This window comes from Maylandia zebra, linkage group LG1 (assembly GCF_041146795.1).
Source record: "Maylandia zebra isolate NMK-2024a linkage group LG1, Mzebra_GT3a, whole genome shotgun sequence".
In the NCBI taxonomy this organism is placed as follows: domain Eukaryota; kingdom Metazoa; phylum Chordata; class Actinopteri; order Cichliformes; family Cichlidae; genus Maylandia; species Maylandia zebra.
Genome location: NC_135167.1, coordinates 8,961,246 through 8,987,928, shown reverse-complemented (window position 1 = coordinate 8,987,928; position 26,683 = coordinate 8,961,246). Strand labels below are relative to the sequence as shown.

The window sequence follows — 26,683 nt, the reverse complement described above, 5'->3', positions numbered from 1 at the left end:
TGAAATACAATGAGCGCAAACAGGTCATAAGCGAAGAAAAATTGATTTGCTTTTTTGTGACAAAACTATGAGACTGAATATTTTTATAGGCATTTTTAACTGAATTGAACAAGGTAATAATGTTTTTTCTGGAAATCAGAAAATATTTTATATTTTGATGCAGGGCAGCAATAATCACCCAGTGTGTTTAAGTACTCATGCAGAGTAAATATAGTTCACAACAATGCAAACCATGATTTAACAGCTTACAGATGAAGATGCAATATAAACTTCTAACCAGGCAATTTAAAAAAAAAAAAGAGGGTCACTATTAATGTCTTTTTCAGCTAATCTAATAAATGATTCTACAAAATCTCAATCGTGGCTCAAGAGTTGGGCGTTCGCCTTGTAATCGGAAGGTTGCCGGTTCGAGCCCCGGCTTGGACAGTCTCGGTCGTTGTGTCCTTGGGCAAGACACTTCACCCGTTGCCTACTGGTGGTGGTCAGAGGGCCCGGTGGCGCCAGTGTCCGGCAGCCTCGCCTCTGTCAGTGCGCCCCAGGGTGGCTGTGGCTACAATGTAGCTTGCCATCACCAGTGTGTGAATGTGTGCGTGAATGGGTGGATGACTGGATATGTAAAGCGCTTTGGGGTCCTTAGGGACTAGAAAAGCACTATATAAATACAGGCCATTTACCATTCAAATCTTATAAAAAGTTCACATACTCAGTTTTCAAATTCCCAAAAGCATTTTATTGATCAATTCCAATACTTAAAAATATATATGCTGGTCTTTGAATATTTGTTATGGAGGGAGTCAAGGTAGCTGTTGCAACATACTATGAATATTATTTAAGGTCAGTAAATTGCTCAGTCAGCATCCACCATACCTCGAACCCACGTACGCTCCATGTGGAACATGGGGGTAGCTGAATGGTTTGATGAGTAGGAAAATGATGCGAGTCACATGCTGTGGGGGTTTTGTAGTCATTAGATTTCAAATCCTCTGTGACTTGTCCTAAATCACCTATGAGTGATTTAGGACCAACAAGGCTATGCTCTCAACCACCATCATCAAAACACAACATGAGGGAAAATATTTTGGAGGCACGTTTAGTCCCTTCAGTAGATTTCCAGAGATTTGCAGGCAGCATGCCAGTATATATTGAAGCAGTCCAACACCTTATGAAGACAAATTAATTGAGATTGAGATATATTATCTCAGTGTTTCTACCAGTTTGTATTTGGAAAGTCATGGAAAGATTCCTGAAATGGTTCACATAATGCAAAAGAAGAACATTGAAGAAAAAAAAAATAATCAGGGTTTATTTCAAAAAGGGTACCGGTATTCCTTCACAGCCTGATGACATATTCACACATTAATTTCATTTTTACTGAAATAAGCAAGTTTATGGATATTTTGTTGAAAAAGTCTAAGAAACCACTGCAAGAATAGCTAACAAGCTTTACGTGAATTTTTGTCAAGTCACGTATGATGATATCCAAATTATGACCAAAACAGGGAATTCTGGGATTTAGACAGTTCAGATCTATGTATAATTTTACTGACAGATTAAACAAAATCTACAAAATTTACCATCAATCTCCTTCAATTACTGAAAAAATGTGTATGCAGACCAGTGTCTTCATTGGAAAAAACAACAACTTAGAATTCCAAAGTACAATGCAAAGTACAATAAATGCCATCAATATAATCCCCCTCATAATTATACAGATACTTTGAATAGATCAGCATTCTTGTGGAAGTACTGCAAACACCAACGTCAAGCCCGCTGGATTCAAAGAAGGATGCCCATAAGAAAAGTTGGTGTCAGATCCCACACCTGATCTTTCAAAAATGTTTCAATCAGACATGAAAATACAAACACAGTCTCAAAATTGTTTAAAGTTTAATTTAGGTGGGGAAAAAACCTGCCAACTCCAGCATACAATAACGGTTATTACATTCCCTTCGCTCTGCACAACAAACAGTAAACCATCATTTAAAGAATATAAACATAAATACTTGTTGGTTTCACAACCATATTCTGTCTCGTTCTATGCTCCTGCTAGCATATTTGTCCAAATCAAACAGGCTTTTATAGTCCTCATTTTTTCAACACCTTCTCCAGATAACCAATAAATCTTCTCAGGTTCACTCTGATGTTATCCAGCACACACAGCTGCTGAGGGCTGTATTTGCCTTTTCCTTCTTTACGAATCTGGTAGTGGAAAAAAAAAAGAATTGTTATTCAAAGGAGAATTCACACAATGCAGTGGCGAGATAAGAAAAAAATAAAGGTGCTTCGTATATTTCCAGGGGAGAAAAAAAAAAAAAAGCATAGCTGAAAAAATATTGAGAAATTATCAAGCACACAGATCAGTAAAGATGAATTTATCTTTGGTACCTTGGTCTTGAAGACAGGCTGTAGTGCCTTCAGTGCAGGCAGCAGACTGATGTTTTTTGCAGCTGTCTCTGCCTCCTCTCCATCCGCAAACACATCAAACAAAGCATCAAGGGCTTCTCCATTTACAACGAGTTCAGGATCCTTTGTGGCAACTTGAAGCAACGCATTTCCGATCATCTGTGGAAGAAGAGGTTCTTAGAGGAAGAACAACTTTTCCAAAAGAATAAATGAGAGAAAGAGATACCTGCAGGGTTTCTGCAGTGCCCTTCTCTTTGGCTAATGTGCTGCCAGTGATGCCAAGAATGGCGACGGCGTTGACCCTCACGCTGACAACATCACAGCGGGTGGCCGTTTCGCTCAAGCTCATCAGCTGCTGGGGGGTCATACACTAGCAAAAACAAAAGCCAAACACATAGATACTGAGCTGTCAGGAACAAAAACTGTCAACAGAAGCAAGTGTGAAGTGGCAGTGGATTTTAAAGTTCAGTTCAAGGCGGAAATTTTACATTCAGGTCTGTTTTTATGCAGTTACCAAAGACGGAACTAACATATGGAGTATTATTCAACCTGTACACTCCTGTCATGTGTTCTGCAGCCATGATAACAAAGACTATATAATTAGGCACAGGGAAATGTAGAATCAAGCATTTTTATCATTTACCCTCAGCTAGCAGCTAAAAGTCGGGATACCTCGACCTCGGCTGCACAGACTTTGACCTCTTTTTGTAATCACCAAAACTGATTTAGCTGTTTATTTAAATAGTGGCGTCTTATCTACCTGTGGGATATTTTTGGAGGCAATCATCTGTAAAAGAGATCGCATGGCGCTGATGACAGCCTCTAGAAACTCCTCGTCTTTGGGAATCTCTGAAAGAAACATAGTTTCGATTTGTAGTTTCCTTTCTCACAAATGCATACTCACTTTTTTGCCTTCTTTAAATAGAAAAATAACAAATGGTACTATAATACTGCAGAAGAAGTTTTATTAATGTGAGACCTGGAGCACCAAAGACCATAGAGGAGAGATGCTGTGCTGCTTCCTGCAGGGCTGTTGCACCACCCAAAGACTCTGCATCCATGGTGGAGAGGATACTGTGGAGGCAAGTCAGTGCCCGGGATTGAACGCGCTCCATCCTAAAAAGAAGGTGAGACTTTTTATTTAAAAATTTAGAGACTTTAAAAAAATTTTTTTTTATTTATAAATGAGAAAGAATAAAGATAGTTAAACTCAGACAGTGAAGTTCAATGGAAGAAGAGAGGAGGATTACTTTTTTATCAGGCCTCTCCAGGAGGGATTTTGATGGCACAAATTCACAGTTTCCTTTTTAGGGAACTCTGTTTTCTTCAGAACCTTAAAAACAGGAAAATATGGAATATTATGGCAGCCCTTTTACATTTGGGAGTGGCTGCGTAGGTGCATATAAACTGTATGTGAAAGTGAGTTCTCTATGAAACTGCACAAACAACGCAATCCATTCAGCCTGGGGGAGAAGATGGGTGAGGTTCACCACATAATCAATCTAATCTGAAATTTGTATTTACAGCAATGCAAGCTAAAATGACAGCTTAACAACATTCACAAGCGCGTCAAAGCTTTGATGATGAACTGGCTGAGATGTGACTGAAGAATCAGACTGTCATTTGCCTTTTGTGGTATGCTGTGGTTGATCAAAGCCCCATGAACTTCAGCTGACAAGCACAATGGAGACATCAGATTGGACACTCCATCACAAAGACCATCGGGACCCATGTCACTTTCATCACTGCTTGATTCCTCCTCCCACTCGTCATCAGAAGGGTCTGAACATGTGCACACACAGAGAGTTAATTAGAGAAATTAACAATGAAGATTTTTTTTTTTTAATGTTCTCAAATGAGACCTTTGTGTGCATTTCTTGCTATAACAGTTTCTCTGATAGACAAACACATAGTTGGTGACTGTGTCATAGGAAATATATTTGATGAAAAGTGCCTGGGGTCAGCATGGCTGTCCGTGGCCACACCACTCACCGTCAGAGCAGCACATGTTGACGATGATCTCCAAGGACGTTTGCTGGGCTGTCAGCAAGGCCGTTGCCTCCCTCAGCTCCTCCTTCCCCCTCTGGACAAAAACAATCAGCCATGTGAGTCAACATTCTACTAAAACAATGCCTTTTAGCACTCTTATCACCCAGTCTGGGTTCAGCTGACTGCCACAAAGAAAAATAATTCTACAGATGCATTCCACTATGTCCTTCTTGCGGTGCAGTGAGCATTAAAACCCAGTTCAAGGGTGTTGCTCCTGAAGGAATAAGTGTAAAACTGTGTTTGCATGATAAATAAATGGTTTACCCCAGATGAATCTTTATACTAGTACACTAGAACAACCCAAACAACCCGCAATATTAGAGGGTATTCTGGTACGTCACCATGAATGTCACCCACAATCCTAGGGCCTCGGCTCTGACTGAGCTTAGAGGGACAGCTCTGTCTCGCCGGAGTCAGGTCTGGGGACTGTCAACTTGGTGGAAGCCACAAGTTGGTCCTCAGCTGAACCTTGTTGGGTGTCCCTAATCTGCTCCCCCCTAAACCCGACAGTTTGTCTGCCCTGTCGCTCTGGCTCACATTTCAGCGTGACTCACACACCACCTTTTCACCAGGCATTAATGTGCACCTCAAAAACAAAACAAAGAAACCCTAACAACAAAAAACTTGAAACCAAATTGAGATTAACCCTTTAAAACACCTGAGAAATGGCCCTAAACTTTGACTTATGAGTCATTAGAACCCCAACCCTAATCACTTAAAATTGGTCTAAAAAAAGCCAAATGAAAGTAAGTCAGTTTTCTTCCAGTGAAAAATGCATAATAAGAGCCATAAACTCTTCTACCCCAAATGCCCTCTGTCAAGTACTGAATGAGCCAATAGGCAGCCACCAATGGTTTTACTTTAAGGGATCATTACAGCATAATGTACACCATGTTATAATTAAACCTTAATCAAAATGATACTTTATTTTTGCAGTGGATGCTTACATTGGAATTTTGAGTTTTAAAAAGCTTTGCTTCAGGTAGAATATACTTTTTGTTCAGCATAATTGCAAACATTTGCATTTTTACAGTTGAAAACACTTGTCCACGCTCTCGTGCAAAACAGAGCGTATGCTCTGTGCTGATGAATAAATTAGAAGACAATGTGCATATAATAAAATAATACTGGTCAATATCTCAGACTATTTTACATACGAGTGGAAGAATGCAAATGGCAATACATAAGGGTTTACTGATTTCAACCTCTATGCCCAGAGGCCCACAGGCTGAAAGTACAGAATTTTAATACTAAGCAGAGCATAATTAATTCAATGCATATATAACGGATCAGACAGTTTAGAGGTATGAAACAGCCAATTCCTCAACTGTAACTGTCCTTGCTTTGGTTTTCTTAACTCTAAATGGGCCTAAGAGATTGCAAGAGTTAATACGTACAGGCAAGAGGTCAGAGAAGTCATTATCAACTTTTGCAGCTTTTCCATTCCTCTTCTGTTTAGGTGCTTCCTCCTCTTCAATCATCTCCTCCTCAGCGAGCTCTTCTGGAGCTTGGCCCTCTATGTCTGACACAGCTGGGGCGTTTCTGTGGCGAAGCTCCTCTGCTTGTCTAAGTTCAGGTATTAGCATACCTGCATCCAAATCCAGGCATTGTGATAAGGTAGCTACCACAGCGTTGACGGTCTCGGCCTGACGAGCAGCAGGCAGACTACTCTTCATGTTCCACAGCGTACCTGAGCAACACATCAGACAGAGTTCAGGCTCAGGAAGGGGTATGACACATTACAATTTACAGACTCCTGTGCTGGTCAATTTGTCTAATTGTGGTTAAGTTTAGAACAACAACAAAAAAAGACATGAAAAGGGACAAATTGTACCTGCAGCCAGTGTCCTGAGGAGAGTTTGTGTCACGCCTGGTTGAGATGACAGCAGCACATTCTCCAGGGCTCCGAGCACAGCAGTGTTCATGCTACAAAGCAGCTCTGGGTTATCCTCAGTCACAGTGTGCAAACAGTGAGCTGGGGAACACACAGAGGAGAGTGTGTTTAAAAGCTGAAACTGGGCACAAAAGCTACAAGCTAGCTTTGTTCTTGGAGTTCCTTGCTGGTGTTAGAACCATATTAATAGCACAGATGTGTTAAGCATCCTGTCAGTACTTGTTAGAGGTGTGTCGCCTAATAAATGAAGATGGTTAGAGAACACCTACAAAATGTACACCTTTATTTAATAAAATCTCAATGTTAAATAGCAAATAAGAATAAATGCTTTAGACATACCAGCAGATATGGCTAGTTCCAGGTTGTGTGGGTGTTTCTCCAGGCACTGAACAACCACATCCAAGAGACCGGATTTGTTAAACACAGACAACGCCTGGCTGCTGCTTTCACTGAAAGACAAACAAATAATACAAAGCATGCCTAGGTCAATAAGAGTGATTTATCAGAGACGATGTCAGAAAACTAAATTCAAGGAATAAACTCACAAATATATGGGGTTTTCTGGATTTCTTTTACTTTTATGTAGTTACTAGACATAGAATACCCTCATGAGCTGATCATTAACCAACAGCAAAGGACAGGTGAATGGATGATGTTTTGGCATGTCCCCAAAGATTTTACAGTCAGACCCATAGCAAGACCTGGCTGATTATGTATGTGGCCAAACTGACCTTTCTGAGCCAATAATAATTTTTTAAAAAGCCTTCTATGAAAACAAATAAGGTCAACTTACCACAGATTCCACAGCAAGTGTACAGCTTCATTGGCTACATCCTCCACTGCATTACTTTGGTCTTTCATCGACACAATGGCACTTTCAAAGCCAGCACAGCACTGGAAAGCAAATGTGTTGCAAATGTGAACAGAACAAGTAAAACAGGTCTCAATTTTCCAATCATTCATCTGAACATATTTAGATCATTTCTGACCCTCAAAAATTTGAGAAACTTTTTATGGCTAATTTAAGTTACACAAAGGCCAACACTGAGCTTGGATTTGATGCCATTTGATTCAGTGTCCACTTATATATAACCACAACTATATTTGCTCTGAGATACAAACTAATTGCTGAGGATATTATAGCTTGATGTTGCTGTAACAGCTGCTGATGGGGAGCAACTGAAGTGATGCGGTGAGCGAAAAGCAGCGATGGAGTCTCACCTCTCTAAGCAGTGCTGTCAAAGGAGTCATGATGTCGTGCTTCACCATGTCCTCACACACCTCCTGACCTCCACATGCACTCAGATTCCTGTCAAGGGAAGACACACACAGACGCACAGTCATCAGTCACTCAGAGGAGACTCGCGGTCAGAGATGCTGTTTGTAATTGTGTGTGTGTGTGTGTGGGAGAGGAAAGCAGAGGGGTGGGGGGGAGCCGGGAGATCCACTGTGAGCAATGGTTTTGTTTTGATTTTGAGGAGACAAAATGCTATTTAGGGTTTACTGAAAGGCCTCAAATCAGACTAGAGGTTAATATCAATATGACACACAGTACTGTACTCATCATGCACAGCATGGTATTACGCACAATGTACAATACTGTGCAAAAGTCTTTTCTTTTTTTGCCAATCAGTGCCTTATCAGATGGTGTTGCAAAGGGATACAATACTTTTCTGCATTTGTAATTTCACAGCCAGGACCATATTTTACAGATGGCTGTAGACACTCACTGCTGTACCTCCCTCCCTGTACATATTGACAATTTGAAACAAAAACATTCAAATTTATATATCCATCTATATCTATTAGACCTGTTGCCACTTATTTTCATTCCAGTTCTTGTGTGATTTGGCATGTCTTAGCCTTTTCTCCCTTAAGAATGTCTTCTTGCCAGCCAAACCTAAACTGAGACCATTTCTTATGAGACCTTAGTGAACAGGAAATTGATTAACTAAAAGGCCAGATGTACTTCTCACATCTGTACTGGATTTGTTTTATTTCTTAAGGACATCACTTTCTGATACCGTTTCATTTGCTGTAAGCCTTACACTTCTTCTGTCATCCTCACACTTCTTTTTAAATAGCTATTTGGGAATGAACTTGTTGGTGCAAAAACACTATTTTAAAAAAAGCCTGGAAAACTATTGATCAAGCCCACTTTAAACAAAATGGCAAGCAAGGCTGTCACCTTGTAAGAAAAATTTAAAGAAATAAGGGGTGGCTCAAGACTTTTGCACTGGATAAGTACTAGAAACATTCTGTGAGGTTTAATGCAGTCGTCTCACAGCAGAAAGGTCCTTGGTTCTTCTGCCCAACTGTGAAGATTTCTGTGTGAAGTTTGGATGTTCTCCTTGTGTCTGTGTGGCTTCTCTCTGGATAATCCAGTTTCTTTCCACAGTCCAAAGACATCCACAGTAGGTTAACTTGTGATTTCTAAACTGGTTGTCTGTCTGTCTGTGTTAGCCCTATTAGACTGCTGACATGTTCAGGCTACATCTCAGCTTTCACCCCATAACACCTGGGATAGGCTCCAGTCCACTCATGACTCTGAGGTGGATAAGCAGTTAAGAAAAGGGATGCGTAGATGGGTTTAGGCAAAGCAGCTCCCTGGATAGTGTGTAGAAGTCAACAAATGCCACCCACTCAGAGGTAAACGCACTGGACTATGAGCTGTGCTATTTGTATTCTTATATGCACCTCTCTCTGTGAAGCCCGAGAAAAGTTCAGTTCTGTAACACCACACTGACTGAAGTGATTGGAAGAAAAGAGCCACGATTACATTTTCTAATGTTTTCCAGGGCTTTTGTAGACACATTTCTTAGCTTTCTGCATTTTCTGTTGCAGTATCAACAGTGCTCACTAAAAACTAGCACACAATACATGTATGATGCATATAAGCAAAAAGCATGTGTAGCTGTATGTGTAACTAAAATATATATAAGGGAGCCAAATGAAACGGCACAATGTGACTCATTTTATTTATTTATTTATTATCCAATAACACACTTTTAAAAACTGCAGAAGCATGTGACTGACAACTGACTTCCCTCTACCTGCACCTGACTTTCTTCACAGCAGGAAAAGCACTAACATTACTAATGTCAAGTAGTAATCTGGGGCACACAAATGGGAGAGAAATTAAGGCATGTGGTCAAGCAATAAACGTCCTCACTTGCTGTAATCGAGAGAAGAAAATATTAAAAGCATTGTCTTGCTAGCATAAACAGCCTCTTCTTGATGATTCTCACTCCATCGCAAAGTATCTACATACAACTACACTGTTAACCAAAGGAGGTTTAAACAGCCAGAATGATAATGTGAGGGTCTCACACCTGCCACTGAAACAACTCTGGCAACAACCCATGCCAGGAACTGGCTCTTTGAGGTTTTCAGCAAGTTTCATTAGCTCTTCTGTTAGCAACAATTTGCTGCCCATGGAGCCTTGGGCACCCACAACTCATCATCTGTTTGCCAGTTGTGGGCCCTTTAATTTGTCACATCATCCATAACCATGGGCTGAGCTTCCACTGCTATGCTGATGATACACAGTTATCATCAGGATAACAGTCACTTCCCTCCTCTGTGCCTTGTAAACTGCCTAAAAGACATCAGAATTTGAATGTCAGCAAACTTTTTCAAATTGAACAACAATAAAAATGATCTCTTGGTTGTGGTTCCCAATTCAAAGCTCGAGAAGAGGGAGGTCTCTGGAGGTCAACAACATCAAATCTGCCTCTAAGTCTGCCTTCCAGCACTTCAAGAACACATGTCCATACTAAAACCTTTATTCTCAAACTCTGCAGCTGGCACCCTCCCTCATGCCTCATCACCTCCTACTTTAACTACGCCAATGATGTTCTGTTTTGGTCGACCATCCCTATCCTTATACCTCCACCAGAGACTGCCACTTCTCTTGTGCCCTTGCTCATACAAATCACTGCAAACTGACAACACAGAAAAGTTCAAATATGTTTTATGATGACCCCAGCACTAAAATGGCCTATTCTAGCAAAAAAAAAAAAAAATAGGTCACACGTGTTGATTACTTGTTAGATGACCCCAGTGATCCAGGTCTTCGTCAAGTGACAGGAACCCAGATTATTTGTTACACCCAGACTCACCTGAGAGCTCCAGTGGCAGTCTCTCTGACAGCCAGGCTCCGGTCCAGCAACATGGGACCCAGGCGCCTAACAGCATCCCTCTGGAGGAAACCCGGAATGGTCTGACTCTGCTGCACCACCCGAGAAATACTGGCACATGCAAACTCTCGCACATCAGCGCTGGGACTCTGCAACTATAGGAAACGTGTTTAAAAGCACGTGACACCAGCTATTCAAAATGTTAGAAACTGCAAAAATAGGAGCTCTTAAACTCAAAGTTAGAGACATTCGTGTAAGAAGAAGCACTGTATATTCCTACTTTCTCAAGCAACTCCGCAGCTGGACAGCTATCATCACCATGCTCTTCCTCCTCACCGTCTCCTTCCTTCACCACAGTCACCGGCAGCCCGACCGAGTTGAACTGCGGACGTTTAAACTTAGTGGTTTTACTTTTACCCATTTCACGTGATTATTAAAGTGCGAGTTGCGCGTATAACGCGGCGTTTACTCCCCTCTTCTTTTCTCTGACACTGAGTTTGTTGCGGATCAAACACACGCTCCGGCTTCTGCCTTGTTGGAGGCCATGTGGAAGACTGTTCCCTGCCGTAAAGTGTTGGTTGCTAAGAGAAAGCACGACGCTGTCGCAAAAGCGCACAAGCTACGCATGTGACAAGCTCCATATGTGACAAGCTCCATAGGAAGAATAGAAGGCAACAAGAAATAAAGAGACAGCCCTGATATTCCCACGTCTTATGAATTTATTTATTAGGCAAATAACCTTTAAAATAGAAACATTTTAGATAAAATACATGCTGAACAGAAACAGAAATATACCCTCACTCTGAATGTGTAAAATATGTCAAAGGTTATACATGAGTAAATCAGCAGCTTCAATGATGACGACACAGCAACACTGTTTAAAAAAAGAAAAAAGAAAAAAAAGAAGGGCCTCTCAGTTCGTTTCTTTGCTGAAAATGCATTTCCCATCATACTTCATCTAAGAGCATCCAAAGGAATTAAAGACAAGAAGGCAATCAACAAAGATGAGACCTGACAGAACCCAGGAGCGTGTGGTCACTGGATGTTTGGTCGTGGTTTCAGAATAAGTTTCCCCGTCTGCGAAAAGACAAGAAAAAATTAAAAATAAAATAAAACCTTAAATTTTAGTAAAATGGTAAAAAAATAAAAATCACCATGTTGACTCACATCATCACAGGACATGTTGTATTCTGCTAAAACTGTGCGGCAGCGAGCAGCAATACTGCAGGGGTAACGGTTAAAGACAATAACCAGGAATGGAAATAGGAATAAATCCACTATGTGATGTTCCTCAACCTGACAAAAATCAGCTTTGGACATCTGCTGATACCATGTACAAAAACGGAAACTATTGAGAAATCAATAAACTAAATTCTTTACTGAGACAAAGACGATGGGATTCCAGTCAAACAGGCTGTTTAGGAAGGTGAATGAAGTGACCTAGAGGTATCTGCATGGAACCCAAAAGAGCTGGTCAAATTCTCTAAATACTAAAGAAAGACGCTTCAGTGCTTTAATAACCTCCTACAACAAAATGTACACCAAACCACCCTTTATGAAACCAAAGTCCATTCACATCAAATAAAGTAATTAACATAGCTGACAAGTGCAGTGCAAATCCTGATTAACAGTGCATTTTCTATTCCATGACATAATCTCCTGATATGGTTTTGAGCCTTCAACAACAGGCTGTTAAACCCACATGTGGACTCTGACCACTACACTGCTTCTTATCAAGCTGTTGTCTTGTTTGAGGCCTGTTTACTTATAGTAGGAAAGAAAGCTTTATAAATATAGACTATGGGCAGAACTAAGGCAGGAACTAGACTGAATCATCTCTCCAGTGGGAAGAGAAAATATGAGTTGACAGGATGGCCAATGTGGCAAACATTTCAAGTTATTTCATTTAATAAGATACTTATTTAAAACTAAAAGTAAGATTTTTCCCTCCAGACGTTCTTTTTTTTATATGTCCTGCACAAAACATAAGATACAAAAGTATCTAAGACAAGCTTCTGTTGTCCATCTTAGTTTCACCATGGCAGACCCATGTCGACAGCATCCACCATGACACTGTTCAGCTGTCTGATATGAGTATAATCAGATTGTCTGAGGACCCATGATCTTATCACAAAGGTCAAGATGAAGAGATTAGGAAAAACCACAGCCTGGGAATTATTTTATCTGGAAGGCAACATCAGGCTAGATGTAAACTGTAAGAAGTCAGTTTAATTTTCTCCACAGTAGCCACCAGTACACTACTGCAGATGTGTGTGGTACAGTAAACATAGGAACTTAACTGAATTAAATTGATGGGCAACTATCACAGATACCTGATCCAAGTACATGAGTCACTAATTTGTGTTTACTGAAGTAGAAAAAAACAAGGATACATTGACGGCGCCACAACTCGTTTGTGTATTCCAGCGAAGAAGAGAGCTATTAGAGTGATGCAGCTGATGGTGAAGAAGGGATGATTCCATAGGGATGAAAAGAAAGATACCTGCATAACAAAAGGAAACAAAGCAACATCAATCTGGGTGAGAAAATATTTACTTTTACAGATGTTTTTTTTAGGATGTGATGACAACATCTAGCACCAGTGCTTGTGTCTGCTATTTTATGACATAGAAATTAATTAATTAATTAATACCAAATTATTATTAATTAAAAGTGACACTTCTGGGTGGATGAAAAATGTATTTCTTTTTAAATGTAACTTTCAATTTTGAAATTTTTATGTTGCCACTGGCTTTACTTATGAAGTTATGGAGGCTCAGAAATGCATGAAAGACAAATGAAGAAAGACAAGATTTCAGCACGCCCATATGCACTTCAAGGACCTTTAACTTGGAGATTTAGAAAAGAATGAAGGTAAAATTTTGAATGACTTCATTAATCCTGTCAAAGACACTGTAAGATATAAATAAATACAAAAATCTGGAAACCATCTTCAAATCTGGCTGGTCTTCTATAGAATGAGGAATGAAAATTTTTCAGAAAGATGGAGACCTCAAACCATGAACACATCCAGGGAGACAAGCTAAACGTTTGAGATATGCTACAGCTGATGGAGATATTCAGACAGGCAGAGATAGAAAAGAGGCTTAAGGGACAGAAAAACTTCTTATAAGACTAGCCTAAAATTTGACAATGTGGTCAGTTATAGTTAAAACACATGTGCAGACACTATACCTTGATTAGAACTCACCTAAACTGTACTAATACATGAACAATTATCTATTAATGCATGAGGCTGCTTTTATTGGATCAAAAGTTACCTAATGATACCACTTATCCCTGTTGGCCATACTGTTCAATACAAGGGATATATATATACCTCTGATTTCTCTTCGAGTCAGACTTTCTCGACAAATACTTACTTTCTGTGTGTCTGGGTCTATTAACCAGTTCCAAGCTCCAGTAGCTGTACAGACAGACACCACTATCAGTATCACTGAAAGAAAACATAAGAACAAGATATTTAAATCAACTCACCGTAGAGCTTTAGCTAATAGTTGCAGTTTGAGATCAACATGAACTTCTTTCAGGTTAATTGCAATATCAAAAAGATGTCAACCATTGTAACTTCTCTGCTGTTGTCACTTACTTCTCCACCTGCCTGTGGCAGGTTGCAAACAGGAGACATACTCTGTCAGTCTTCTCTCAAAGGCCTTCAGGTCTGCAACAAAACAACAGGACCATGAGCAGACGCTGTGTTTGGACCAAGGATTACGCAGGTATCCCCAGAAAAGCTTTTTTTAGTCTCTTCCCCAAAAGAATGTCATGAAATTCAATCTTAAAATAAAGCCAGCCTTAGCCCTATAGCTCAGTTGGTGTCATCACTCAAAGTTGTAAACTGAAGACAGAAACCCACCATTACTTAAAATGAAGCTGTTAAATGCCCTGTAGGTTTGCTACACTTTCACTTCCAAGCTGATCATATTCCCTACATATGTAAAAATAAAAAAAAAGTTGCTGGCTATGACTCTACGATCCCAGTTACAAAAGCGGGGGGATTTAACAATTAAACATGTGTTTGCGTGTAAATAATTAAGGGTATCAGTGGCTGAATGTTTTGTCAGTTAGGCTAACGAGCATGCTAAGAAAACTAGCCGGCTAACGCATTATTACGCCAAAATTTCACAATCCATCTTAAGACGTTTGCTCAGTAAACATTCCGTGGCTTTGGCTGCAACGACTATACCCGCTGAAACTTTACATTTGATTAATTTGAGTCGCTTTTACTGTTGATTACCTTCGGCCTGTTCCAAGGAGTTCATGTCTGAACCACTGTCTATGGTCTGAGAAGCAGCTACAACACCCTTCCCCTCAGCTGTAGGACAGGCCTGCTGACCAATCCTGATCGAGTGTGTGCGCAGCTAATATGATTGGGTGTGACCCAAATAAGGGGCGGTGCCAACGTTGAAGTCCCGCCTGCTGCAGGCAAACTGCATGGACGGCAGGTTTCGCTTATGTAACAGTCAAGAAAACCTGGTTTCTATGTTCCAGAAAGCGCTCTTACGAATGGAAAGTAGTTTGATATGATTACATAAAAACTACATGGGAGAAAATGCAAGCATCTAATAGTTTGAAATCTTTGAGCAGACAGATTTGAGATAGTCCAATGATTGTTTGAATCCATCCACCCGCACATAGTTCAGGATCACAGAGATGGCATTGTTCTGGAATCCTATTCTAGCCATCACAATGGGAGAAGCAGGGGTACACCTTGGACTGGTCACCTTTCTGTCAGAGGGACAATGCAGACTTCAATTGATTTTATTTAGTTAAGACTAGAAATCAATTGAGTGATATTTGGAAAATGAAAATATGTTCATCTTGACCTTGATCTGTTTATACGTTTTACCGTTCTAAAAGCCTTAAAAACAAAAATAAAATAATAATAATAATCAAATACTAGACAATTCACTGATATGTTTTCTTCCATCTCTGAACTTGCAGAACTGTATGGAGGGGAAGATAGAAGGAAAAAAACAAACAAAAACAAAACCAGACTGAAATGATGCCTTGACTTTTTTATTTTATTTTATTTTAATTTTTTTTATTTCCATGCAAGTGTATCATTTATAGTCATACAAAACACATTCAACACCACTGATAATCTTTCAAATAAACAGAAAGCCAGGGAGCTTCATTCATGCCAGTGTTCCCAAGCAGGATGTATAAGGAGTAATTTTCTAAAATTCAAGGACTACTCTTCTGTTTACAGCCTGCATTTTGTTCTGCAGCTTCACTTTGAACTTCTCCATCAGCACAGCCTCTAGTTCATCTTCTGTTATGTTTTTCATGTTATAGAGATCAACACCTTCATCTGGCTTAAATATGACCTCACTGTAGATCAAGCCAACCAGCGCTGTGAATCCTGTGGGCGTCTGCAAAGAGCAGATGGACTTGTTGGTGAACAGTGAGGTGGGGTCTGTCTGGAGGTCATTGTTCACTTGAAAGAAATGATCTGGCTCACGAGGCTCCAAGCTGAAGCAGTGGATCAGTCGCGTCTCCTTCCGGTTGACCAGACTTGATTTAGCAAATTCTGGGTTAGGAACCTCCGTTCTTCTGCCAGTCTTCTCCAGCATCCACAAATTGTCCTTGCATATGAAGCGAAAGACGCCTCCATCCTGAGGCTGTTCCTTTCCAGAGATGAGCTCGAGGGGCTCCCGTATTTGGCCAGATAATCCAAAACTTACATCTGCTATATAAGCCTTCCCCTCAATGATGACCTTGTTAATGAGATGTACTTCCTGGGATTCAAAGTCATTAATGCTCGTGTCGAAAACTCTGGAGCCCAAGGTTGTAGTGTCATAGCCCATTTGTCTCAGCACCCAGCTAAACAGGTAGTTGTTCTCAAAGCACCAACCTCCACGGGTACCCCTCACAACCTTATTGAAGATAACCTCAAGGTCCATGATTATTTTCTCTCCACAGTGGATGCTGAGGTTCTCAAATGGAATGGACATAATGTGCTGCCTGTGGATCAGCTTCAGTGTTGCAAGGTCCAGTTTATCATAGGAGCCATGGAAACCAATTCTTTTGAAGTACTCTTCCAAATTCATCTTGCCTGTAAAATGCAGGACAACACATTGATAATCATTTTAGGTCTGCAGCATGTCACTTACAAAGCTTTTTAAAAAAGAAAAAAAAGAAAAAAGAAAACCCCTACACCTTTCATTTTGTGTCACATCCTGTCAATTTATAGGATGCAGCCAAATGTCCAACTCTAGGTCTAGCCTGGCAGGCTCTTTGCTTCCTTACAATCTAAGAATCAATGATTCAATTCAAGATGCCTAATCTTAATTAACATTTCATGTAAGATTATCTCATTAAATTTATAACAATTAAATTTCATTCCAGTTTTCTGTTCATGTAAAGACAATGGAAATGCAAGATGGTGGAAGCATTAGTGTTTTAATAGGGCAGGTTATCCTACCCCTCATTTAACCCTTTCAACAGCTGCTTACCAATACTAGTCTTTGGGCTGTGCTCCCCCGGAAATGTTGAATACAATTAAAATGATCTGAACATTTTGCGCAAACATGTTTAAATATCATTAAATATCATTCTAATGACAAATGTTGACTATAACTAAATTAATCTGAAATTTTTTATCCTTACCTTATTTGATTGGTGTTTGATCAAGGATGTGTTTTGATGAGTCTGGAAGCAAAAACAGGATAAAGGTAAGTGAGCTACTTTATACTACAAAAGGAATGTATATAGCCAGTCTCATTCAATAATATGCATCGATCATGATGGTGATAGGGGTGGCGCATCCCAATTGCTTAGCTGACAGAAGCAATACACAAAACAAATAATGAATGTGTTCATGAATGTGGCTCAGAGTTTCTGCTCCAATGAGTGATGAAAGCCTTTTCCCACAAAACAAACCATATCCTCTTTATTCCTTCTAATGAGCTAGGCTTATCCAGCTCAAGGGAGAGGTATAGTGAGCATCTGCAGCCATCTGTAAAACCCAGTGGACACACATGATTTTGGGCTGCATTTAAATCAGTGTTGGGGACCTTGCCAAAACTGGTACCATCAGAGTTTGATCCACAACACAATATCATCTGGAAGCCTGATTGGCAAATGTTTCCTTTTTTCAGCATGATAATGATCCCAAACACCCTAGCATTGTAGTCAAGGCATACCTGGATAGAGAGAGGGGGGACAAAATAAAACAAAACAAAAAAAAAACCACACACCACTTCACAATTGGGCACCACCAGTCATGGATTGGAGCCCTGAAGCTTTGAATCTTCTTCAGAAAGCCTGGGAAAACTATTCCTGAAGGCTCAATTATAAGAAAGCTTGCCTAAGAGTTCAAGCTGTGTTAAAGAATGAAGGGGGTCCACGTCAAATGTTGGCTTTCAACATATTTAAAGCTTTTTTCTTTTTAAACACACACACAGCACCTATAAGCTAAAACGAAGATAACACTCCCAGCAAATACCTGTTTGAATAAATAAGAGGACAACTGGTAAAAGCTTCCTATAAGACATAAAAGTCCTTAACAGGTCTGTAGGTTCTCCTACACTGTTTTGTCTTTGGTGGAAAAAATAAATAAATAAAGATAAAATAAAAGGACCCTGAAAGCCATCCTCTTAGTTTCTGTCAAGTCTTTTGAGTAACTGCAGACAGCATCATGGCGCCATGTCTCCGAGTTTGACACAGGGATGACAGTTTTCTTTTTTTGATGGCAGGTGAATTTGAACACTTGGCTGTGTGGTGGACCTCCGGTAGAACACGGCCAACACTAGTGTGTTGGAAACCCAGGTCTCTTTCATAAATGCAGTCACATTAGCGCAAATCCTAAACCTTAGCTGTGACATTTTGCGCAGGAGTATTTGGAGGGAAGGTTACTTGCAATAACTCCGTTTCAAGGTAAGACCATCAGGAGTAATTACTTGGCCTTGTGTTTCCCGCCGTCAAAATGGCGCTGGCCCCTGACTAAAAGGAGCAAAAAGTCTTGTTCACGGTAAAGTTTTTGCTCAAGAACAATCTGAAAAATTATCTCCTAGCTTGACCATTTACATCTATTGCCAAAGTACAGAAACAGTGTGGAAAATGTATTATCAGTGGTCACTATTAGTTTTTATTTTAAGCACAATAGCTTCATGTGTTGTGTAACTGCTTTAATTAGTCCAACTTACCTGTGGGCTGGGTTGTGCCCTGCAGCTGCGTGCTGTCGGTAGCTAATGGTCAAACGGTGCGTGACTGTCAACGCTCAGCTGCACTTATAAAACCCCAGGTATCACCACTAGAGGCGCTACTAACCAACTCTTTACGAAATTCAATTATATTTATATAAACACTTTTCCTCTCACACGGCTCCAGATTAAATAAGAGTTGTACCAAATCAGGTGCAAAGACTGCAACACTACAATCCACCTCATGCATTATTGGTTATGGCAAAATTCGACATGTTATTCAAATTTGTATTTCAAATCTAAACTTTCGTTTCTTTGCATATAGATTTATTTTATTTTTTTTAATTGGTTTTGACTGCAGTAACATATTTTTGTAAATACTATAAATGATTGGGAACTCATTATCATTGACTCAACATTAATTGATATCAGGTGCTGTTATTGATTTATTCTGTGTATGAGAATGAGCTGAAGGTTTCGTGGTTTAAGCCTTTTAATTGTACAAGCCAAACCACGCGCCAGGCAGGGGAGACAGAGAAAATACAAGGATACATAGGCTTTTATGATAATTAATCATCATAATATGGTTTGTAGTATTTTGAATTTTATTATTTGGGGGCTGGAGAGAAATTAGGTGGGTCTCGTTGGGAGAATCTTAATCGTAAAAGCAAACACCTCTATGTGTGGGTTTTATGAATGATTTCACTGTGTGCAGTGTTATTGGCTTATCCTGGTTTGGAGTGTGTGAATCCTTTTGAGATCATGTAACTGGTATGAACAGCTGTTTTCTCCCAGGCTCCACTAAAGGTCTCGATTTTAAAGTGTAAGAGTTGGGAATTAAAATTTGTAATTTCAACGATATTCCTTGTTACGTTGCTCTGTTTTCGGGTCTCTGACAGGTCATTTATTGTCGCAAAATAATGACGTCACTTTGGCATATTTAATAGTTATTTCAGGCGTGAAGCCATGAGTCTCCTAACTTCATTCACGTTTAAGTACCACAACCAGCTACTTCTTATAAACACGTGAGATTCAATTCGACCACATTTATGAAAACAAAATAAAATATAGGTTTGTGTGTCGACAAGCAGAGGTAATTAGAGCTGCATCTGCTTATCCACGGACGAGACTTGCGGTTTTGGTCACTGATATGAATAAATTAGTGTTATTAGACAAATTTTCACGCAGTTAAACACTGCACCATGTCTATTATACCACAAGGTGTCGTTATCGTACCACTTACCTCTTTCCAAGTCGAACAACTGAGGTAGAAATGTTTCTTTCAAGTGACAGAACATGATTTGTTGTATTTGTTTAATTAAATATATACAATTTCATAGTTGTATTTGAGAAATGCAAAGAAAAAGTTAATTTTGGTACTGATCTCCTTATGTGGTCACTAAAATATTTACAACTCTGGACCTGCAAAAGTGTGTGTGAATAAAATGAAACAACACATTGAAAAAGTGACCTTACTTCTTTCAGTCATAGAAATGCATCATATGAAACGTGACATTCAATGTGACTTATAACTTTTCAAAAACAGAAATTTTGCAAAGCTTGATTTGCAGAATTTTCCTTAGGGATTAATAAAGTATTCTGATTTTAATTCTGATTACTGTTTTAAAGCTTTTTCAAAGCAGGACATCTGCTGGTTAATTCTCTAAAGTGTGTAGCATGCTTTTTTGTTTACAGCCTTCAGTTTGTTCTGCAGCTTCACATTGAACTTTTCCCTCAGAATTTCTTCTAGCGCATCATCTGTTACATTTCTCATGTCATACACATCAACACCTTCCTCTGGTTTGAAGGTGACCTCACTGTAGGTCCAGCCAACCAGTGCTCTGAATCCTGTGGGTGTCTGCAAAGAGCAGATGGACTTATTGATGAACAGTGAGGCGGGGTCTGACTGGAGGTCATGGTTTACCTGAGAGAAATGATATGGCTCACGAGGCTCCAAGGTGAAGGAGTAAATCACCTGTGTTTGCTTCTTGTCTAACAGACTTGATTTAGCAAATTCTGGATTAGGAACCTCTGGTTTCCTGCCAGTTTTCTCCAGCATCCACATGTCCCCCTTGTCTATGAGGCGAAAGACACCCGCCGCCTGAGACTGCTCCTTTCCAGAGATGAGCTCCAGAGGCTCCCAGAGTTGGAGTGACACCCCAAAACTTACATCTGCTATATAAGCCTTCCCATCAATGATGACCTTGTTAATGAGGTGTGTTTCCTCAGAGTGATATTCACCACCAGTAGGGCTAAAAACTCTGGAGCCCAAGGTTGTAGTGTCATAGCCCATTTGTCTCAGTACCCAGCCAAACAGGGAGTTGTTCTCAAGGCACCAACCTCCACGGCTGCTCCTCACCATCTTGTTAAAGATGACCTCAAGGTCCATGGTAATCTTCTCTCCACAGTGGATGCTGAGGTTCTCAAATGGAATGGACATAACATGCTGCCTGTGGATCAGCTTCAGTGTTGCAAGGTCCAGTTTATCATAGGAGCCATGGAAACCAATTCTTTTGAAGTACTCATCCAAATTCATCTTGCCTGTAAAATGCAGGACAACACATTGATAATCATTTCAGTTCTGCAGCCATCTCATTGACAACGCTTTAAAAAAAAAAATACATTAAAAAACCCCAACACCTTTCATTTTGTGCTACATCCTGTCAATCTACAGGATGCAGCCAGATGTCCAACTCTAGGTCTAGCCTGGTATGCTCTTCGTTTCCTTACAATCTTAGATCAATCATTCAATTCAAGACACCTAATCTTAATTAACATTTCATGTAAGAGTATCTTGGTGGCACGGTGATTAGCACTGTATCCTCACAGCAAGAAGGTCCTGAGTTCAATTCCACCATCAGGCCACGGCCTTTCTGTGTGGAGTTTGCATGTTCTCCCCGTGTTTGCGTGGGTTCTCCCCAGGTACTCCGGCTTCCTCCCACAGTCCAAAGACATGTACTTTGTGGGGATAGGTTAATTGAAAAATCTAAATTGCCCATAGGTGTGAGTGTGAATGGTTGTCTGTCCCTGTGTGTTAGCCCTGTGACAGACTGGCGACCTGTCCAGGGTGTACCCTGCCTCTCACCCTATGACAGCTGGGATAGGCGCCAGCACCCCCGTGACCCTGAAAAGGATAAGCGGAAGCGAATGGAAAAAAATGGATGGATGTAAGAATATCTCATGAAATTTATAACAATTACATTTAATTCCTGTTTTCTGTTCACATAAAGACAATGGAAATGCAAGATGGTGGAAGCATTAGTGTTTTAACCAAGTGATCCTAGCTTCATTGTTTCAGCTGCTTACCAATACAATTCTTTAAGTTATAAATGGTAGTAAATGATAAAAATAAATTCTTATTTTTTCATGAAATAATGTGGTTTTTATGGGTACAGCAATTGTTGACTTTAACTTGGCATTTACTGCACAAATTAATACATTTTAACACCTTTCTTTTGGTTAATACTATAAATATCATTCTAATGACAAATGTTGAATACAACTAAATTAATCTGAAATTTTTTATCCTTACCTTATGTAATTGGTGTTTGATCGAGGATGTGTTTTGAGGGTCTGGAAGCAAAAACAGAAAAAGGTAAGTGAGCTACTTATGGTTTTTCTTACTATGCTGCAAATCCATTTCATTTCCCTTAAAGCTTCAAAAGCAAATCCTGCAGCTTCTTTGAATCAAGTCTGATAAAGATGTCACTTGCAGTCATTGCAAATCAGTATATTTAACACTTTTCCTTTCTTTAAGGTAACAGAAAATAACCTGCAACAAGAAATGCAGAGCAAAAATGTTTAACCTTACTTTGTTTGATAGTGTGATCAAAGTTATTTTCTGAGTAATATATCCGTGAAGGCAAAAAAAGAGGGCAGTAACTGATCTCTTCTACCTGGTGAACTTCATGCAATAAAGTGGGTGAGCTTAAACAGCCAAAAGAACCTGACAGTATATTACTGATTTACTTGATCATAAGTTAATCAGTGATAGAGTTGGTGCAACTCAGCTGCTTCACTGAGAGAAATAGTGAGAAGTCAATGCATACATGGAAATAAGTATTTATAGAATTTTATCCATGCAGTTATTAAAGTTCTTTCAGCAGTACATTTAAATTATAATATATACACATTTGGAAAGAAGAAATAACGCATCCCTCGCCTCAAAAGAGAAAAGTCCAGTACACAGGCAATAAAACACACCCACATTAATACAATAATGTCAATGATTTTGCAGATAATGACCGATATTATTCATATCATGGCAATTTCTATGATATTACAAAACAAAATAGTTTCTCTTGAATGTGATCATATGAAAGAATATATACTCTGGTTCTTTTACAGTAAGTCCTGTTGTTGGTTTTACAAAAGGTTTGTTATTAACAGGAGCTTGGTGGACAGACCATTCATGCAGAAAGTTTGAAATGGGTGAAATGTGAGGTTGATTTTATCTAACAACTGGATGTGTACGAGCAGTACAGCCTGATTAGAACTCACTTAAACTGTAATATTAGAAGCATAATTGTCTATTAAAGAACATGGTCAGTTTCATTGTACACTACTAAAACCAGCAAACTGTGGCAGGATAACTGGTAAGTTTAAAGAAAAACAAAAGTTCTTACTGAGAGGAAGACTGTCAAAAGCATATTTTCTGTTGTTAAAAGAGGATGATTTATTTATGTATTGTCTGTCAAAGGACCCACCCACTGCAGGGATCATAATGTGTTATGATCCCTGCTCCCTTTTGAAGAGAATAATCGGTAATGACAACATCATTTTTGTAAAAGCAAGAAACCTTGACACAGAACATAGAATAAAACAGCAAAGTATGTTTAATGTCATGACACACAAAGAGCCACTGTCCATTCAAGTCTGTTAAAATACAATTTAGGTTATTCTATCTAACACACGTTGATCTAAGAACTGCCTGTGGATGGCCAAGATGAGGATCTGAGTCTCAGTCGTGTAGAGGTAGAGGCGTTGAGGACAAATCATTTGATATACAAACGTCCTTGTATAAACCTATGACACTATAACAACTTCACAAAACAGGACATTTTAATACTGTGAATTACTCAGTTACCATATATAAGCATTATGATCATTTTACAATGGTGAACAGATAAACAGGTAATATAGTTTGAAAAATAGAAATATTCATGGAATCTTCTTTCTTCATTTCAAGATCAAAATGTTGCCTTTGCAAGAATGTTTTAAGATTGAATTTATTAAACTGGAGAGAAGCAGTGTGCATATTTTCTTACTCTTTCTAGCAATATATGATTTTTTTTGTCAGGATGTCTTCAGATTTGCTCAGTTTTCACCTTTTGCTGTTTTACAAGGTTGAGGATAAATACTATGAAATAAGTTATCTTAGTTTAAGCATTATGATATATGGGATTAATAAATATACAAACATAAAACAAAAAAAAAAAGTGACACAAAAACATTCAAGGTAGCTATAAATATTAAGATCACTACACTCACTATTATATCCAGAAAAATACAAACATGGTATGTTTTCCCTCATACTGTAAATCATTTTATTTAATGCACAGATACCCTATGTACTTTTAAAATTAGGGATAAAACTCAGATACGTTTTAAACCTAATTTACATATTCTGACAGACTTCCCATAATGCACTGAGCATTTCTCCTCTACTCCCTTCTTCTCACTTCCCACTATAATACAATTCCAAATAAAGCTACTTTCAGCTGCTCCCTTATTTACAAGGAGCTGCCACAGCAGGTGGCTCTACCTTCGATTTGTCATTCCTGGTGGAAACCCAAAGGGAAAAGCAAATGTGTAAACTACTACACTTTAATAACACTAGAAATTAAAATATTTATACTTGCATATATACTTGCATAGCTTTACTGTTGTTAGGTATGCTGCATCTATTTATATTTTCCTGTTTAGTGTTAATCAAATTGAATAATTGGAATTCAAATAGAGTTGTTTTTTTATCGTTCCATCATTCAGTGCACATTATTTAGAGCTTATTTATTTCTGTTTTTATGCAACTACAATTCTGAAGATCTAAATAATTTAATTCATGGAGTTGTCAAATATTTTATTTTGCTGACGAGCTTCAACATAAAATGTTGCTATGTCAGGATTGTTTTCAAAGTGTGTACCAGGATTTGTTGCTCATGAGCTTTAGTTTGTTCTGCAGCTTTATGTTGAACTTTTCCATCAGAATTTCGTCTATCTCATCATCTGATATGTCCCTCATGTCTAAGACATCAACACCTTCCTCTGGTTTGAAGGTGACCTCACTGTAGGTCTTTCCAATCAGGGCTCTGAATCCCGTGGGAGTCTGCAAAGAGCAGATGGACTTATTGGTGAACAGTGAGGCGGGGTCGGTCTGCAGCCTGTGACATTTATCTACAAAATGATCTACCCCGCGAGGCTCCAAGGTGAAGCAGTAGATCTGCTTTGTTTGCTTCCTGCTCACCAGACTTGATGTAGCAAATTCTGGATTAGGAACCTTTGGTTTTCTGCCAGTCTTCTCCAGCACCCACATGTCCCCTTTGTCTATGAGGCGAAAAACACCTGCTGCCTGGGGCTGCTCCTTTCCAGAAATAAGCTCCAGAGGCTCTCGCACTTGTGATGACACCCCAAAGCTTACATCTGTTATATAAGCCTTCCCATCAATGATGACCTTGTTAATGAGATGAGAATCAAGCGGGCCAAAGTCATTGAGGAAACTATTGAAAACTCTGGAACTTAGTGTTGTCGTGTTGAAACCCATTTGTCTCAACACCCAGCCAAACAGGGAGTTGTTCTCAAGGCACCAGCCTCCGCGGCTGCTCCTCACAACCTTATTGAAGATGACCTCAAGGTCCATGGTGATCCTCTCGCCACAGTGGATGCTTAGGTTCTCAAATGGGATGGACATAACGTGCTTTCTGTGGATCAGGTTCAGTGTTGCAAGATCCAGTTTATCACAGGAGACATGGAAACCAATTCTTTTGAAGTACTCACGCAAATCCATCCTGTTTGTAAAATGCAGGTTATGACACCTTTTGTAATATTCCTCAGATAAGACACAGGATACTTTACACCGGATTATATTATACTGAATTTAGTGATCAGTCATATCAAGTTAAAAGTTGCACTTATATATGCAAAGTCGACTCCTAAACATGTTGTAAAGTAGTTTATCACGGACTTGTTTTTGTTTGTTTTCAACAATTCGGTGTAACTCAACCTAAACATGCTCATGACGCGTATCTTCCTGTTTTATCACATTTTGCACATTTTGGGTGGTGCGTTTTGTACAGATACGGAACGTGCAGGCCTGCTTAACTTTGGGCAAGTTTTTCAGGTGAGTAAATTATGTAAAACGAGAAAGGCAATTTCGACAAACGTTCATCCGTGTGCCTGTAAAAGTATACCCTACTTTTTTGTCATCACGATCAGATCGACAAATACGCATACTTTAGGAAACATAAAGCCCGTTGGCCGTGCCTCCCACCGGACTGTTTCCTTTAAGAGTTTAGTGCACTCTTTACTTCACTGATCTCTCTTACATAACACAGCCGCTTACCTTTGGACTTTGAAGTAACCTGCAGCTCTGCGTTGTTGTTCTGGGTGGCAACTGAGAGTAAAATATGACGTCGTCGTCAATTTTCAGTTTGTATCACCGCTAGAGGGACTACTAATCAAAGACTTACGTAAATCCTCTTTTTATTTTACCTTTTAAAAGGATTATTCACGTTTTCCCCTCACACAACTACAGATTAAATTAAAATTCTACTAATCCGAGGGGGAAAAGTCTGTACAGTGTATATAGAGCAATATTTCACTCCTTTATTAGTTCTCACCGAAAACTCCACTCTCTGTAAATTGGTGGGTTAAACTTTTTTATTCTTGAAATGATTATATTGTTTTTAATTGTGGCTCAGAGAAAATATTTTTTATGTTTTTAAGGGATTTGACTGCTGTGAAGCCTTCCTGTAAATATTAGGGCCCTCACAGCAGTATGAGTCACTTTACGGCAACTATCATTTTGATTTCAG

The 26,683-nt window shown here is 39.3% G+C and overlaps 4 protein-coding genes across 9 annotated transcripts; all 4 read right to left on the bottom strand.

Moving 5' to 3' along the window:
• Window positions 1–1,282: 1,282 nt before the first annotated feature.
• On the bottom strand, window positions 1,283–11,081 carry heatr3 (HEAT repeat containing 3). The gene is made up of 15 exons (XM_004539699.6): window positions 10,766–11,081; window positions 10,468–10,640; window positions 7,568–7,655; window positions 7,140–7,240; window positions 6,686–6,795; window positions 6,287–6,427; window positions 5,850–6,142; window positions 4,396–4,486; window positions 4,031–4,185; window positions 3,654–3,736; window positions 3,383–3,519; window positions 3,164–3,252; window positions 2,630–2,773; window positions 2,386–2,562; window positions 1,283–2,199 (listed from the first exon to the last, which is right to left on the bottom strand). Exons 1-15 carry the CDS (start codon window positions 10,904–10,906, stop codon window positions 2,086–2,088), a joined length of 2,037 nt encoding a protein of 678 aa, XP_004539756.3. The 5' UTR covers window positions 10,907–11,081; the 3' UTR covers window positions 1,283–2,085.
• Window positions 11,082–11,181: 100 nt separating this feature from the next.
• On the bottom strand, window positions 11,182–14,879 carry cnep1r1 (CTD nuclear envelope phosphatase 1 regulatory subunit 1). Of its 2 annotated transcripts, XM_004539700.4 has the most exons (7): window positions 14,744–14,879; window positions 14,096–14,167; window positions 13,869–13,942; window positions 12,879–12,988; window positions 11,653–11,707; window positions 11,497–11,562; window positions 11,182–11,359 (listed from the first exon to the last, which is right to left on the bottom strand). In XM_004539700.4, exons 1-6 carry the CDS (start codon window positions 14,766–14,768, stop codon window positions 11,521–11,523), a joined length of 378 nt encoding a protein of 125 aa, XP_004539757.1. In that variant the 5' UTR covers window positions 14,769–14,879; the 3' UTR covers window positions 11,182–11,359; window positions 11,497–11,520. The 2 variants fall into 2 exon arrangements, with proteins under 2 accessions (XP_004539757.1, XP_076731675.1); XM_076875560.1 differs by having other exon boundaries at window positions 11,182–11,562.
• A 630-nt stretch (window positions 14,880–15,509) lies between these two features.
• Window positions 15,510–18,772, bottom strand: LOC101481779 (arylamine N-acetyltransferase, pineal gland isozyme NAT-10). The gene is made up of 3 exons (XM_004539702.6): window positions 18,657–18,772; window positions 17,119–17,160; window positions 15,510–16,564 (listed from the first exon to the last, which is right to left on the bottom strand). Exon 3 carries the CDS (start codon window positions 16,557–16,559, stop codon window positions 15,687–15,689), a length of 873 nt encoding a protein of 290 aa, XP_004539759.1. The 5' UTR covers window positions 16,560–16,564; window positions 17,119–17,160; window positions 18,657–18,772; the 3' UTR covers window positions 15,510–15,686.
• A 1,178-nt stretch (window positions 18,773–19,950) lies between these two features.
• LOC101482061 (arylamine N-acetyltransferase, pineal gland isozyme NAT-10) lies at window positions 19,951–26,372 on the bottom strand. 5 transcript variants are annotated; one of them, XM_012919721.5, is made up of 4 exons: window positions 26,212–26,321; window positions 22,186–22,226; window positions 21,739–21,777; window positions 19,951–21,194 (listed from the first exon to the last, which is right to left on the bottom strand). In XM_012919721.5, the coding sequence occupies exon 4, from the start codon at window positions 21,187–21,189 to the stop codon at window positions 20,317–20,319; it is 873 nt and encodes a 290-aa protein (XP_012775175.2). In that variant the 5' UTR covers window positions 21,190–21,194; window positions 21,739–21,777; window positions 22,186–22,226; window positions 26,212–26,321; the 3' UTR covers window positions 19,951–20,316. The 5 variants fall into 5 exon arrangements, with proteins under 5 accessions (XP_012775175.2, XP_012775174.2, XP_004539760.2 ...); XM_012919720.4 differs by lacking the exon at window positions 26,212–26,321 and adding an exon at window positions 22,465–22,581; XM_004539703.6 differs by lacking the exon at window positions 21,739–21,777 and having other exon boundaries at window positions 26,212–26,303.
• Window positions 26,373–26,683: the final 311 nt, after the last annotated feature.

What these genes read in the sequence shown, in the direction of transcription:
- LOC101481779 (XM_004539702.6), bottom strand. Translation starts at nt 16,559, where the DNA reads ATGAATTTGGAAGAGTACTTCAAAAGAATTGGTTTCCATGGCTCCTAT.
- cnep1r1 (XM_076875560.1), bottom strand. Translation starts at nt 14,768, where the DNA reads ATGAACTCCTTGGAACAGGCCGAAG. An exon ending in CGAGTTGTGGCGCCGTCAAT is followed by an intron (nt 11,708 to 12,878) that starts GTATCCTTGTTT and finishes TTACCCCTGCAG; the next exon opens with TATTGCTGCTCGCTGCCGCA. An exon ending in ACAACATGTCCTGTGATGAT is followed by an intron (nt 11,563 to 11,652) that starts GTGAGTCAACAT and finishes GTCTTTTCGCAG; the next exon opens with ACGGGGAAACTTATTCTGAA.
- heatr3 (XM_004539699.6), bottom strand. Translation starts at nt 10,906, where the DNA reads ATGGGTAAAAGTAAAACCACTAAGTTTAAACGTCCGCAGTTCAACTCG. An exon ending in ACCACAGCATACCACAAAAG is followed by an intron (nt 3,737 to 4,030) that starts GCAAATGACAGT and finishes CCTGTTTTTAAG; the next exon opens with GTTCTGAAGAAAACAGAGTT. An exon ending in GCACTGCAGAAACCCTGCAG is followed by an intron (nt 2,563 to 2,629) that starts GTATCTCTTTCT and finishes CTTCTTCCACAG; the next exon opens with ATGATCGGAAATGCGTTGCT.
- LOC101482061 (XM_004539705.3), bottom strand. Translation starts at nt 25,656, where the DNA reads ATGGATTTGCGTGAGTACTTCAAAAGAATTGGTTTCCATGTCTCCTGT.